The sequence below is a fragment of the Pan troglodytes genome, chromosome 5 (genome assembly GCF_028858775.2).
Source record: "Pan troglodytes isolate AG18354 chromosome 5, NHGRI_mPanTro3-v2.0_pri, whole genome shotgun sequence".
Lineage (NCBI taxonomy): Eukaryota > Metazoa > Chordata > Mammalia > Primates > Hominidae > Pan > Pan troglodytes.
This window is the reverse complement of record NC_072403.2, coordinates 122,522,131-122,538,308: the sequence shown is the minus strand read 5'-3', so window position 1 is coordinate 122,538,308 and position 16,178 is coordinate 122,522,131. Positions and strand designations below refer to the sequence as shown.

At 40.9% G+C, this 16,178-nt stretch overlaps 1 protein-coding gene across 24 annotated transcripts in view; it reads left to right on the top strand.

Moving 5' to 3' along the window:
* The window catches only part of CDK19 (cyclin dependent kinase 19), a 205,404-nt gene extending 191,731 nt beyond the window's left edge, over nt 1–13,673 (top strand). For all 24 annotated transcript variants that reach the window (XM_016956150.3, XM_063812625.1, XM_016956149.3 and 21 more), the window contains 5 exons: nt 326–398; nt 775–872; nt 1,516–1,594; nt 2,312–2,578; nt 8,983–13,673. In XM_016956150.3, the coding sequence (XP_016811639.2) occupies nt 326–398; nt 775–872; nt 1,516–1,594; nt 2,312–2,578; nt 8,983–9,114 (649 nt within the window). In that variant the 3' untranslated portion in view covers nt 9,115–13,673. The remainder of the gene's footprint in view (nt 1–325; nt 399–774; nt 873–1,515; nt 1,595–2,311; nt 2,579–8,982) is intronic.
* The last annotated feature ends 2,505 nt before the right edge of the window (nt 13,674–16,178 follow it).

Here is a 16,178-nt window from a genome sequence, read left to right as displayed (position 1 = left end):
ATACATGTACAAAATCATCTCTTTGACTCAGGTATGTGCCTAGAAATGGAGTTGCTAGGTCATAAGCTATACACATTTTCAACACTAATGGTTAATGCATAACTGTTTTCCAAAGGAATTGTAACAGTATAAACTCTCATGTTGTGTGTGACAGTTCCTATTTCTTCACACATTTGCTAATATTTGGTAATGTGTTCCTTCTTATTCAGAAAAAACAATGACTTAAACACATACCTTATAGGAAAGCCAATCTTGGAGCTTATCATTAAAAAATATCAATTGGATGAGTGTTCCCAGTGATGTGTGACTGTGCGTGTCCTTGCAGGTATGCCAACAGTAGCCTCATAAAGTACATGGAGAAACACAAGGTCAAGCCTGACAGCAAAGTGTTCCTCTTGGTAGGTGCTTCTCTCCCAGACTAAAATCTGATTCTCAGCACAAATCTCGCCTTCTATTTACTCAGCTATTCCTCCTCTTTAGAAACAAAAGAAATTAGTGGATGCTGGGGTAAAATTAAGTATTTTTTTGTTGAGATGTCACCCTGTCTTTCAGCCTTCACTTTAAATGATTTATCAGCAGAAAATGAACTTTATAAGGGCTTTAATGCTGATGATTTCTGCCAATTTCACATAAAAGTATGTAGTATGCATAATCTGCAGTGAGCTACACAAAATGTATTTTATATTAATCCTGTTACACAGTAATACAAAAGACAAGGTGTTGACTTGTAAATAACCTTTTCATGTGCTGTACATTTCCTGTGTGTCACTCTAGCTTCAGAAACTCCTGACCATGGATCCAACCAAGAGAATTACCTCGGAGCAAGCTCTGCAGGATCCCTATTTTCAGGAGGACCCTTTGCCAACATTAGAGTATGTATCCCGTCTTTTCTGTGTCCTTTGCTCCAGGCTGAGGAGGCCGCATGGTGGTTGAAAGCAAGGGAAGCACTTGCTACTGAAGTATTTAACTTTTTCAGTGATACCACCTAAAGACTGCTCAAGAGCAAGCTTCCACATTTTGAAACAGGCAAAGCTGTAGAGAGGGATGAATGAAAACAAGTATTTTAGGAACGACCATTTGTCAGTTTTACAGATGAAAACTAAAGCTGATAACAGATAAGACCTTTACAGACCAATTGGCCAGATCAGAAATTCAGCCAAACCAGTAGGCAACAGAAGTTAATCTGTCTTTCAGAGCATGTCCACTGCACTACAAAACCTCTCTACTCCTTCATCCTTCTTAACCCCAAGTATAGACTTTGTGTTTTCATCTATAAGAGGTGCAGTTTTTCTTGTTAAGGCAAATACAAATTATTTTTGGCGCTAATGAAGTTAGTATAGAGAAACTTCTGTGTCCTATATGTCAACTAGCTAGCAGCAGTCAAGATTTGAACACTAGCCGCAGATGAAGAGTAGGAAATAAGTGAAGAAAAACAAATTGGAATTTTAAATTAACAAGGTAATGATATTACAGATTTTAGATCATGATATGTTTTTTCTTTTTAATGATTTTTAGTGTATTTGCCGGCTGCCAGATTCCATACCCCAAACGAGAATTCCTTAATGAAGATGATCCTGAAGAAAAAGGTGACAAGGTATAAACTGCATGGTATACTTTCACTTCCAAAGAGCAAGGGAGGCAAAAAGATAGTTTAGGTATCGTTCCATAATTCCTATACATTTAACCACCTTTTCTAATATTTAATTAAATTTGAATGTATCTTATTTTCTGTGGAAGTTTGGGGATTGTAAAGGTAGCTTAAAGTTTGAAGTATAACCAGCTCACAGATACCTGAGCTTCCGGTGTGTGTTGCAGCCAGTTCTACTCCCGGATTCCCACTTCTTGCTCTTTCTGTTTGTTTGGTGTCACTACCACCCCTTTATGCCGGCTGGCTTTTGCTAGCATCACTCTGTTCTTTCCTCTTAACTGGATATATTGGCTCACTCTCCAGACCGCTCTGCCTTTCCAGAATCATGATTGAAAAGATTTCTTCTAGCTGTTTTAATGAGCTATAAGAAATGTATTTCTAATGTGCCTGTGGCCTTCAGTGAGATGTCTGTGACTGATTTGGAGGATCACTGTGCAGTCTAAATGAACTTCAGGGAAAGAGTCCTGTTTGGGGCTCAGCGCCTTGCCCTTTGGGAACACTGTGTTCCCTGGCTGCTCCATTCTCCAGTCCTCCCCATCACTCTAGTGTCCCACATAGATTGCTCCCCCAGGTTGGTCAGCAGCCACATGTGCATATCAAATAATTAAAGAAAGCTCCTGTTAATTTGGTTTCATACCAAGCTTGCTTTTTTCCCCTTAAAAGAATCAGCAACAGCAGCAGAACCAGCATCAGCAGCCCACAGCCCCTCCACAGCAGGCAGCAGCCCCTCCACAGGCACCCCCACCGCAGCAGAACAGCACCCAGACCAACGGGACCGCAGGTGGGGCTGGGGCCGGGGTCGGGGGCACCGGAGCAGGGTTGCAGCACAGCCAGGACTCCAGCCTGAACCAGGTGCCTCCAAACAAGAAGCCACGGCTAGGGCCTTCAGGCGCAAACTCAGGTGGACCTGTGATGCCCTCGGATTATCAGGTACTCCCTGAATGTCTAATGTTCATATGCTTTATGAAGTGGGGAAAAGATTTATCCTAGATCCTTTTAGAGTTAAGTAACACTTAACTCTTACATTTGACTGTGCAATCCTGTTTCTAGGGCATTCTATGAAGAGGAAGATTTTCATCATATTTCATGTAATTGTAAGATATCTCGTATTCTGACTTGTTTATCCTGACACCCTGAGGAGAGGAAGGTAGGGAGGCCAGTGCCCCCATCCTTAAAGAAAATTTCATCATTTTACCCTTATAGCTGCCTTAGCAGTTTTGGTGTATCAGAAAAAGATACGTAGATACGCAGTTGAAAAGGGAAGGGGAGTGGTGGCTTACTTTGGACAAAATTAATTGCATTCTTTAGAAAGATATGCTCTTTCTGGGAGGAAGTAGCTACATAGATAAAGAAGAGAAGGGGGCTAAGACTGAGGCTTCTCCGAAATAACTGTTAAGTCTCATTAGAAATAATTTTCAGACTAGAAAATACTTTTTGTTATTCAGATAAAAAGAGAACACCAATTGCAGTGCTAATTCAGGAAATTAAAGGAGCTAAGTCTAAGGATTGGTATTTGGAGAGAGGTAAAAATACCCATTGTGATAACCATAGGAAATTTTGAAAAAAAAATTTTTATTCAAGGTAGTAACAAGTTAAGAAACCATCTAGGAAGAAGGGAAAACTTAAGTTTTTTGTTTGTTTGTTTTTTTGTTTGTTTTGTTTTAAGTTTAGAACCACAGTCCCTCCGGGAACTCTTGCAGATGAGTGCGTAGGATAGAGATAATAGAAAACAAAACCTCTGGCAAAGGAACCATAAACTCACTGATAAGGAACTGCAATAAAGAGAAACTTTAACAAGAAAGACATAACAAATAGCTGCATAAACTGCCTTCACATTTTGAATAGCTCAACAAACTAATGTGTTTCCACACAACTACTTCTCTGAAAAACTTCTCTTCAGAATATCCCTGCAAGCAGAAGAGTACATAATACTTCCACTTGGTTCCAATTAAACAAATTGAGGCTTCAGTTTGATCTACTAAAAACAGCTTGCTAGCTGGGTAGTAGCATGAGCATATTTGAATTTTGTTATAAAATCTGTTTCCCCTCCATTATATGAGCAACAAATGCTTACTATATACTGGTTCATCTTTGTGTGTCTGATTGAATTATATTAACCTGTGTTAAAAATAATAATAATTTGCCTAAACACTTGTTAAAGTTGGTAAGGCAGACTTTATTCAAGGCGGGGCCATGTTAGTGCATAAAGGGACCACTGCAACAGGGGCTGGCAGTTGGGGAGGAAGACTGGACTCAATTCAGACTCCCACATGACAAGTGGAGAGGTATAGCCAAAGAGCAGGGTGGGGATCAGTGGATGGAAAGTTACCAAGAGGAAACATCCAGGATAAAAGGTCTCTGGCTAAACTGACTGCATAGTATTAGGCTGAAGGGAGGCCTGGGTAATAAGCTCTTAAAGGTGGGGGATTTTTGCCAAGCCAGCTTAGCAAGATTCTTGCTCTAACAGGATTCTTCAAGGACAGAGGAAAGCCCAAGGTCAGGCCTAGTCAAGCAGAAGACTCACAGAGCTCCCTCCAACACGACCCTGTAAAACTTCCCTCCAGTTTGTTTGCAGACAACACCTCCTCTACTGTGCTGCCCCAGGCAACAACATGTTTTCATACCTTCTGTAATAAACCTGCCTTTCTTTACCCAAAACCATCTTGGTTAAAACCTTGACTGCCTGAGAGCAGCCTGACTGCAGTTTTTGTCAAAGGAAAGAGTCTTTGTCACCCAATTGTAGTCAATTATAGACAGATTACTGTATTTCTTTTTTTTCCCCAAATTCAAAAATTCTTTGAAATGCTTTTCTATGTCCATATTGTTCTGTTGACTTAAAAATAAACCTTTCATAGCTGAGTCCCGATGTCTGTGGAAAAAAATAATAAACCTTCCAACATATCTATTAAATGAATAGATACAGCTATTTAGTTGGAGAGACTGGCATGAGGGGCAGTCAGGTGTCCCATTACACAGAACTTGCAACTCATACACCATCTAGGGGCCAAGGGAAAAACTTTCCTTTCACCCTCTGAAAGTTCGCTGAAAAATCAACTCACAAAAGGCAGGTTAATTGGAGAAAATGTCATGGGTGCAACTAGCTAAGGCAGTCAAGGTTTTTACTAAGAGTTCTGGGTAAAGAAAGGCAGATTTATTACAGAATGTATGAAAACATGTTGTTGCAACAGACAGCATAGCAGAAGAGGGGCTGTCTGCAAAGAGCAGGGGCTGGAAGGAAGTTTTACAGGGTCTTGCAGGAGGGAGCTATGTGCCAAATGAGGTCATTGTGCCCACCAGTTGTTTGTGACTAGCAGTGTCTCAGAACAATTGTTCATTGTTTTTCCCCACCTGGAGCCCCTTCCTCCTTGTTGCTTACTTATCAGGACAGAAAGGCATACAACTTTGATACCAGTGGGCTGAGGGAGGTCCCCAGATGCTGGTGGGACCTCAACCCCACCCTGTGTCCAGGCTCCTAACACCATCGGGAGAAGGAATTAAAGGATGAGTCAAAAATAGCAAAAGTATGGAGATTTATTGCAGAGGGAAAAGTACACAACTCAAGAAAGGGGAGTGTGGGTATACGCAAGAGAGAATCTGGCTGGGGACAGTGGTTCATGCCTGTAATCCCAACACTTTGGGAGGCTGAGGCGGGTGGATCACCTGAGGTCAGGAGTTCAAGACCATCCTGGCCAACATGGCAAAACCTCGTCTCTACTAAAAATATAAAAATTAGCTGGTTGTGGTGGTGCAAGCCTGTAATCCCAACTACTTGGGAGGCTGAGGCAGGATAATTGCTTGAACCTGGGAGGCAGAGGTGCAGTGAGCCGAGATCGCGCCACTGCACTCCAGCCTGGGTGACAGAGTGAGACTCCATCTGAAAAAAAATAAATGAATAGAGAGTCATGCAGTCTGGTTTGGGTTTCTATCTTTATGGGTTTCTTTAACCAAAGGGTGGAATATTCATGAAAATTCCTGGAAAAAGGGGGAGATTTCTTGGAACTGTGGTGCCACCCATTTTTATGCCAAATATGGATGTTCTTGGAACTGTCATGGTGCTGGTGAGTGTGTGATTTAGAATGTTAATGAGCATATAATGATGTCCTAGGTTTTTAAGCAGAAATTCAAAGTGTGTTTCATGTAGTCTTTTTTTTTTTTTTTTTTTTTGAGACAGAGTCTCACTGTGTCACCCAGGCTGGAGTGCGGTGACGTGATCTTGGCTCACTACAACCTCCACCTCCTGGGTTCAAGTGATTCTCATGCCTCAGCCTCCCAAGTAGCTGAGACTACAGGCATGTACCACCACTCCCGGCTAATTTGTGTGTGTGTGTGTGTGTGTATATATATATAAATAATTTTTTTATTATTATTATTTTTTTAAGTAAAGACAGGGTTTCGCCATGTTGGTCAGGCTGGTCTCAAACTCCTGACCTCAAGTCATCCACCTTCCTTGGCCTCCTAAAGTGTTGGGACTACAGGCGTGAGCCACTGTGCCTGGCCAGAAATTGTCCATTTTTATGGTTTAGGGTCAACAAAGTGTGGACAGCCATGTAGAAACATGATTGGACAGAAGGGGTATGATCTGATGCTAATAGACTGAGGGGGAAACCCAACATGGCCTGTCTAGGTTCCTGTTGGTCTCTCTAAGCGTGCATTCCTGCCTCTGGGTGTGGGGCAGGACCCCCTCTGGGACAGGAGTCTCATGACCTACAGTCAGACAGGGTATGCCAGATCATTTCTTTATGGCCAGTTTTTACACAGAAAGGTGGGGGGAAGTTAGAGTAATATTTTTAGGTTTCACAGCTGGTGTTGGGGAAGTGGGGTTCTGGTTTCTATGGCTTGCCTTAGGGAAGGGGAATTCTAGTTTCTATGGCTGGCTCTGGGGAGAATGGGACTGTGAGACAAGAGGGCACAAAAAGGTCAGAGAAAAACTTTTGCTCCTGAGGCCTTCATTTTGGGGTATTGTTTTCTGTGCCCCAACAGTTCCATTAGTAGAGTTTCAAGGCTTTTGAGCTGCTTCATCAATGTATTGTAAGCAAGTACAATTAGCGCTTTGAAAAGCGGGACATTGGCTTATTTTCTGTCTAAAAAACCCCTTGTCATTAAAAAAGCTATGTTACAGCACATTAGATTCTTACATGTTTACATTATACTTTATGGCAAAATTGCCCCAAATAATGTATGAGTTGAAAGAACATTTTTCATAATAAACTTCAAAATAAAACACGTAATTAAAATTAGAAATTTTAAAAGACTTCTGTAACCAATGTAACTATTCAGTTGTGCAACTTAGGAAGGGGCAAAACTGAGTTTTGTTTTGTTTTTTTTTGAGATGGAGTCTCCCTCTGTCGCCCAGGCTAGAGTGCAGTGGCGCCAATCTTGACTCACTACAACTTCTGACTCCTGGGTTCAAGCGATTCTCCTGCCTCAGCCTCCCAAGTAGCTAGAACTACAGGGACCCACCACCATGCCTGGCTAATTTTTGTATTTTTAGTAGAGATGGGGTTTCACCATGTTGGCCAGACTGGTCTTGAACTCCTGACCTCAGGTGATCTGCCCAGCTCAGCCTCCCAAAGTGCTGGGATTACAGGTGTGAGCCACTGTGCCTAGCCACAACTGAGTTGTTTTTAACCAAAACTACCTTAGTGCCCTGTTATCTTGGACCAGATATTCCAAGTCCAGTTTGGCAGCCTTTGAGCACTGAGCAGGAGGACCTTGCTGATCTGTTCTTTCCTAAACCCCCAGTGCCACCTCAAGATAATTTACATGTTTAACTCAAAGTGTAACCGCCCGACAGGTTCTTCTTGCTTGCTGCCCAGATAGAGCCAATTTATCAAGACAGGAATTTCAATAGAGAAAGTTTAATACACACAGGGCCAGCTAAATGGGACATCAGAGTTTTATTATCAGCCTCCTCAAAATTTGGAGGCTAGGATTTTTCAAAGATACTTTGGTGGGCAGGGGTCTAGGGAATGACTACTGCTGCTTGGTTGGGGATGCAATCAAAGGGGTGTGAAAAATGGTCTTCCTGTGCTGAGTCCACTTCTGGGTGGGGGCCACAGGACTGGTTGAGTCATGAGTCTCAGTCTGGGTGGAGTCATCCGAAATGCAAAAGTCTGAAAAGCCTTCTGAAAAGGTTGACAATAGTGATGTTATTTACAGGAGTAATTGGGGAGTAGCCAATTGACCTCCAGAACAATGACTGGTAATTGTTTAACTGCACCTACATCTTAGCAGAATTCAGGCCTCTCTCATAATCCTAAACTTGTGGCCTTTTAGTAGTTTTAGAAAGGCAGTTTAGTTTTGGGATGGACTATTGTCATTTAAACTATAAACTAAATTTCTCCCAAAGTTAACTTGGCCCATGCCCAGCAATGACCAAGAACAGTTTGGAGGTTAAAGGCAAGATGGAGTGGGTTAAATCAGATCTCTTTCACTGTCATAATTTTTTTGCTGTTTAATTTTTGCTAAGGAAGTTTCAAAAGTAATAGCTTTATTACATATAATCTTTCCCACTTTGCTTACAAGAAAAACCAGCCTTCTGAATATAGCCAAAGATACTACTTCCAGCTATGCTTGTCTCTTACATACTGTTCTTATTCTATAGATGATTTTTCCTTTTACACATTTTTTTTGTATTTGCGTTAGGTACTATGAAGATGAAGGTTTCATTTAATGTAATAAAAATACATTGAATTGAAATGCATTTTTCTGTCTTCTCTTGAAGACAATCATATGTGAAAATTGCTTTATTCTAAATGTTACCTGAAGTTTATAAAACCCACATGTTGCTGCCGCACCCCACCTAATCTTGCCTTACTTTGTCTCGTAGGTAGAACTCCTGATACCCCTAGCTTCTACCTCTGAAAACCCTTTGCTCTAAAATAATGATTTCTTAATCACAGCTTTGTTATTTATAATGGGAAAAATAATAGCATGTCAGTATACATTATGAATACTATTGATTTCAGTATGCCAAATTGATTATTCTTGTTTGCACGTCTCAGTTATGCAAAGGATTGTTACACCCCAGAATTGGAATAAAGAGAAATGGGTCCACTGAAATTTCCCCTTTTCCTTTCTTTCCAGTGTAGCTTATCTCCCACAAAAATCTAGCCAAATTTCATGCCTGCCAGAATGTGTGGTTACAGTGGTGGCAGGCTGTGATTTCAAATAAGCAAAATGTGTTAACAACTTAAGTTAGCTGTCAGCTATGTGTGTCTGAACCAGGAACCTAATGATGAAAACGGCTTATATCTCTATCCTACTGTGATGAGCATCTTGAGTCATCCTCTTCCTCCATCAGTAAATTCCCTTTTCCTGTTTCCTTCTCCTAGCACTCCAGTTCTCGCCTGAATTACCAAAGCAGCGTTCAGGGATCCTCTCAGTCCCAGAGCACACTTGGCTACTCTTCCTCGTCTCAGCAGAGCTCACAGTACCACCCATCTCACCAGGCCCACCGGTACTGACCAGCTCCCGTTGGGCCAGGCCAGCCCAGCCCAGAGCACAGGCTCCAGCAATATGTCTGCATTGAAAAGAACCAAAAAAATGCAAACTATGATGCCATTTAAAACTCATACACGTGGGAGGAAAACCTTATATACTGAGCAGTTTGCAGGACTGATAGCTCTTCTTTATTGACTTAAAGAAGATTCTTGTGAAGTTTCCTCAGCACCCCTTCCCTGCATGTGTTCCATTGTGACTTCTCTGATAAAGTGTCTGATCTAATCCCAGCACTTCTGTAACCTTCAGCATTTCTTTGAAGGATTTCCTGGTGCACCTTTCTCATGCTGTAGCAATCACTATGGTTTATCTTTTCAAAGCTCTTTTAATGGATTTTAATGTTTTAGAAACAGGATTCCAGTGGTGTATAGTTTTATACTTCATGAACTGATTTAGCAACACAGGTAAAAATGCACCTTTTAAAGCACTACGTTTTCACAGACAATAACTGTTCTGCTCATGGAAGTCTTAAACAGAAACTGTTACTGTCCCAAAGTACTTTACTATTCGTATTTATCTAGTTTCAGGGAAGGTCTAATAAAAAGACAAGCGGTGGGACAGAGGGAACCTACAACCAAAAACTGCCTAGATCTTTGCAGTTATGTGCTTTATGCCATGAAGAACTGAAGTGTGTGGTAATTTTTATAGAATCATTCATATGGAACTGAGTTCCCAGCATCATCTTATTCTGAATAGCATTCAGTAATTAAGAATTACAATTTTAACCTTCATGTAGCTAAGTCTACCTTAAAAAGGATTTCAAGAGCTTTGATGAAATACAGTCTCGATGGCCCACACCAAAACGCTGAAGAGAGTAACAACTGCACTAGGATTTCTTTAAGGAGTAATTTTGATCAAAAGACGTGTTACTTCCCTTTGAAGGAAAAGTTTTTAGTGTGTATTGTACATAAAGTCGGCTTCTCTAAAGAACCATTGGTTTCTTCACATCTGGGTCTGCGTGAGTAACTTCCTTGCATAATCAAGGTTACTCAAGTAGAAGCCTGAAAATTAATCTGCTTTTAAAATAAAGAGCAGTGTTCTCCATTCGTATTTGTATTAGATATAGAGTGACTATTTTTAAAGCATGTTAAAAATTTAGGTTTTATTCATGTTTAAAGTATGTATTATGTATGCATAATTTTGCTGTTGTTACTGAAACTTAATTCTATCAAGAATCTTTTTCATTGCACTGAATGATTTCTTTTGCCCCTAGGTGAAAACTTAATAACTGTGCCTAAAAGCTATGGGCGGATAGTATAAGACTATACTAGACAAAGTGAATATTTGCATTTCCATTATCTATGAATTAGTGGCTGAGTTCTTTCTTAGCTGCTTTAAGGAGCCCCTCACTCCCCAGAGTCAAAAGGAAATGTAAAAACTTAGAGCTCCCATTGTAATATAAGGGACAAGAAATTTGTGTTCTTCTGAATGGGCTACTAGCAGCACCAGCCTTGTTTTAAATGTTTTCTTGAGCTAGAAGAAATAGCTGATTATTGTATATGCAAATTACATGCATTTTTAAAAACTATTCTTTCTGAACTTATCTACCTGGTTATGATACTCTGGGTCCATACACAAGTAAAATAAGATTAGACAGAAGCCAGTATACATTTTGCACTATTGATGTGATACTGTAGTCAGCCAGGACCTTACTGATCTCAGCATAATAATGCTCACTAATAATGAAGTCTGCATAGTGACACTCATCAAGACTGAAGATGAAGCAGGTTACATGCTCCATTGGAAGGAGTTTCTGATAGTCTCCTGCTGTTTTACCCCTTCCATTTTTTAAAATAAGAAATTAGCAGCCCTCTGCATAATGTAGCTGCCTATATGCAGTTTTATCCTGTGCCCTAAAGCCTCACTGTCCAGAGCTGTTGGTCATCAGATGCTTATTGCACCCTCACCATGTGCCTGGTGCCCTGCTGGGTAGAGAACACAGAGGACAGGGCATACTTCTTGTCCTTAAGGAGCTTGTGATCTGTGACAGTAAGCCCTCCTGGGATGTCTGTGCCATGTGATTGACTTACAAGTGAAACTGTCTTATAATATGAAGGTCTTTTTGTTTACTTCTAAACCCACTTGGGTAGTTACTATCCCCAAATCTGTTCTGTAAATAATATTATGGAAGGGTTTCTATGTCAGTCTACCTTAGAGAAAGCCAGTGATTCAATATCACAAAAGGCATCGACATATCTTTGAAATGTTCACAGCAGCCTTTTAACAACAACTGGGTGGTCCTTGTAGGCAGAACATACTCTCCTAAGTGGTCGTAGGAAATTGCAAGGAAAATAGAAGCTCTGTTCTTGCTCTCAAGGAGATTACCTTTAATAAAAGAAGACAAACCCAGATAGATATGTAAACCAAAATACTATGCCCCTTAATACTTTATAAGCAGCATTGTTAAATAGTTCTTACGCTTATACATTCACAGAACTACCCTGTTTTCCTTGTATATAATGACTTTTGCTGGCAGAACTGAAATGTAAACTGTAAGGGGATTTCGTCAGTTGCTCCCAGTATACAATATCCTCTAGGACATAGCCAGAAATCTCCATTCCACACATGACTGAGTTCCTATCCCTGCACTGGTACTGGCTCTTTTCTGCTCTTTCCTTGCCTCAGGGTTAGTGCTACCCACTGATTCCCTTTACCCTTAGTAATAATTTTGGATCATTTTCTTTCCTTTAAAGGGGAACAAAGCCTTTTTTTAATTTGAGACGGAGTGTTGCTCTGTCACCCAAGCTGGAGTACAGTGGCACGATCTTGGCTCACTCCAACCTCCACCTTCCAGGTTCAAGTGATTCTCCTGCCTCAGCCTCCCGAGTAGCTGGGACTACAGGCACGCACCACCACGTCTGGCTAATTTTTGTATTCTTAGTAGAGATGGGGTTTCACCCTATTGGTCAGGCTGGTCTTGAACTCCTCACCTCAGGTCATCCGCCTGCCTTGGCCTCCCGAAGTGCTGGGATTATAGGTGTGAGCCACCGCACCCGGTTGGGAACAAAGCCTTTTTAACACACGTAAGGGCCCTCAAACCGTGGGACCTCTAAGGAGACCTTTGAAGCTTTTTGAGGGCAAACTTTACCTTTGTGGTCCCCAAATGACTGCATTTCTCTTTGAAATTTATTAGATACTGTTATGTCCCCCAAGGGTACAGGAGGGGCATTCCTCAGCCTATGGGAACACCCAAACTAGGAGGGGTTATTGACAGGAAGGAATGAATCCAAGTGAAGGCTTTCTGCTCTTCGTGTTACAAACCAGTTTCAGTTAGCTTTCTGGGGAGGTGTGTGTTTGTGAAAGGAATTCAAGTGTTGCAGGACAGATGAGCTCAAGGTAAGGTAGCTTTGGCAGCAGGGCTGATACTATGAGGCTGAAACAATCCTTGTGATGAAGTAGATCATGCAGTGACATACAAAGACCAAGGATTATGTATATTTTTATATCTCTGTGGTTTTGAAACTTTAGTACTTAGAATTTTGACCTTCTGCACTACTCTTTTGCTCTTACGAACATAATGGACTCTTAAGAATGGAAAGGGATGACATTTACCTATGTGTGCTGCCTCATTCCTGGTGAAGCAACTGCTACTTGTTCTCTATGCCTCTAAAATGATGCTGTTTTCTCTGCTAAAGGTAAAAGAAAAGAAAAAAATAGTTGGAAAATAAGACATGCAACTTGATGTGCTTTTGAGTAAATTTATGCAGCAGAAACTATACAATGAAGGAAGAATTCTATGGAAATTACAAATCCAAAACTCTATGATGATGTCTTCCTAGGGAGTAGAGAAAGGCAGTGAAATGGCAGGTAGACCAACAGAGGCTTGAAGGATTCAAGTACAAGTAATATTTTGTATAAAACATAGCAGTTTAGGTCCCCATAATCCTCAAAAATAGTCACAAATATAACAAAGTTCATTGTTTTAGGGTTTTTAAAAAACGTGTTGTACCTAAGGCCATACTTACTCTTCTATGCTATCACTGCAAAGGGGTGATATGTATGTATTATATGAAAAAAAAAAAACCCTTAATGCACTGTTATCTCCTAAATATTTAGTAAATTAATACTATTTAATTTTTTTAAAGATTTGTCTGTGTAGACACTAAAAGTATTACACAAAATCTGGACTGAAGGTGTCCTTTTTAACAACAATTTAAAGTACTTTTTATATATGTTATGTAGTATATCCTTTCTAAACTGCCTAGTTTGTATATTCCTATAATTCCTATTTGTGAAGTGTACCTGTTCTTGTCTCTTTTTTCAGTCATTTTCTGCACGCATCCCCCTTTATATGGTTATAGAGATGACTGTAGCTTTTCGTGCTCCACTGCGAGGTTTGTGCTCAGAGCCGCTGCACCCCAGCGAGGCCTGCTCCATGGAGTGCAGGACGAGCTACTGCTTTGGAGCGAGGGTTTCCTGCTTTTGAGTTGACCTGACTTCCTTCTTGAAATGACTGTTAAAACTAAAATAAATTACATTGCATTTATTTTATATTCTTGGTTGAAATAAAATTTAATTGACTTTGCTTCTGTGTGGATTTTTTAAATATAAAAAAATCTTATAATAAGGTTTAGTGGCTGGACACAGTGGCTCATGCCTGTAATCTCAGCACTTCGGGAGGCTGAGGTAGAAGGATTGCTTGAGGCCAGGAGTTGGAGACCTGACTGGACAACATAGTGAGACCCCATCTAGCGTTCAAATTTTATCTGTGTGCCTAGAAGCTTTTATAATTACACTTTTCCTGCAGAGATACGAAGTCTTTCTGTGAGTTCTAATATGTTATTTTGTTCAGGATGCTATGATGTCATAATACTGCAAAGCAAGCAAGGCTTGCAAATACCTCATAAGTAAAATTGCAGGTTTTTATACATCTTTAGGAGAAACATCTTTTTAAAAAAATATAAATGAGAATTAGAAAAGACTAATAAGCATTTTGTGGATGGGGTTGGATTGGGAGTTTCTTGTTTTATAAGAGCACTCTGTGGTACCTGGCTGCTCCTTCTATAATTTGTTTGATGAATCTTCTATGGTTGTTACTCCAATATCCAGAGGCATCACAGAGTGAACTGAACAATGTTTAAGTGGCATAAATACAGAGCTTTCATTTCTATTTAAAATAATCACATCCCACTTGGCTGCTTCTCTTTTTGGCACAGATGTCATACTCAGTGCTGTGCTATTTGTAGGATAGATCTTCTGGAAAACTGTTCATTGGCCTCGGCTGCGTTTCTCACCAGCCATTCTGGGTAAGACAAAGCAGATGACTGGACAAACCCTTTACCACTCCTGGGAGAACTGGAAAGGTGATGTCCATCACCTTAGCAGACTGTAAATTCTTGGGAACAGGGCCTGAGTTTTATTCCCCTCTTGCCCAGCAGCTGTCAAGATGCCCAACACAGAGCAGATGCTTAATATGGTAAGTCATAGCATCACTTGTACACTTGCATAGAATTCCTGGGTCATGTAATATTTGTTTATGGATAAGGATGAACATAATTTTGTTCCATGAATAATAAAAATACTGGAAACAGGCATCACTTTTTTTTTTCTTTTGGATAGATGGCATCTGTGTTGTCCAGGCTGAAGTGCAGTGGCTATTCACAGGTGTGATCATAACACTTTGTGGCCTCAAACTCCTGGCCTCGCTGGATCCTCCTTCCTCAGCTTCCCAGGCACAGGCCACTATGTCTGGCTTGCTTGCTTGCTTTTTTGTTGTTGTTGTTAAGACAGGGTCTTTTGTTCTGTCACCCCGGCTGGAGTGCAGTGGCCTGATCATAGCTCACTGCAGCCTCAACCTTCTGGGCTCAAGCAATCCTCTCACCTCAGCCCCCCTAGTAACTGGGATCCAGGCGTATGCCACCACACCTGGTTATTTTTTAAAAATTTTTATAGAGATGGAGTCTCTATAAAAAGTGTTAGGATATAGGTGTGAGCCACTGCACTCGGCCTGGTTCACTTTCTTAAAATAGGTTTATTTCTATGTTTGACTGCAGAGTCATAATAAAATTCACCCCAAGGGGACAAACAAACAATTCAAATTGCATTTGAATAAAAGAAGTAAGGCCAGGTGTTGTGACTCACACCATTTGTAATCCCAACACTTTGGGAGGCTGAGGTGGGAGGATCACTCGGACCCAGGAGTTTGAGCTCAGCCTGGGCAACATTGTGAGATCCCATCTCTGCAAAAAATAAAAAAAATTAGCCAGGCATGGTGACACATACCTGTAGTCCCAGCTACTTGGGAGGCTAGGGTGAGAGAGTCACTTGAGCCTGGGAGGTTGAGGCTGCAGTGAGCTGTAATCGCACTACTGTACTCCAGCCTGGGCAACAAAATGAGGCCCTGTCTTATTTAAAAAAAAAAAAAAAGATAAATTAGCCATACTTGCCACTCTTCTTTAGAAGCCATCTTTTTATTTTTTTTTATTTTATTTTTATTTTTTTGAGACAGAGTCTCACTCTGTGGCCTAGGCTGGAGTGCAGTGGTGCAATCTTGGCTCACTGCAACCTCTGCCTCCCGGGTTCAAGCAATTCTCCTGCCTCAGCCTTTCGAGTAGCTGGGACTACAGGCATGTACCACCAAGCCCGGCTAATTTTTTTGTATTTTAGTAGAGACAGGGTTTCACCACGTTGCCCCCAGGGTGGTCTCCAACTCCTGAGCTCAGGCAATCCTCCCACCTCGTCCTCTCAAAGTGCTAGGATTACAGGTCTGAGCCACCACACTCGGCCAGAAGCCGTCTTTCTTTTGGCTACCTAGAGGTAGGCATTTTAAAGCCTTGTATAGCATCATTTTATCTAGTAGGCAGTAGGAAACCAGCTTGGACAAGCAACATACAAACCTAAAAGGAAATTTTGTTTATCTAAATGAGAGAATATAGTATCGGGGAAAGAAATGAAAATGTTGACTTAAAACGTCAAAATGTATCTCTTCAGCACATTCTTTGCTGCACAAGCTTTTTCAAAAAGTGCTGCTGAGTTCGCACGATGAAGCTGCTGTGGACTGAATATTTGTGTTTTCTTCAAATTCGCACGA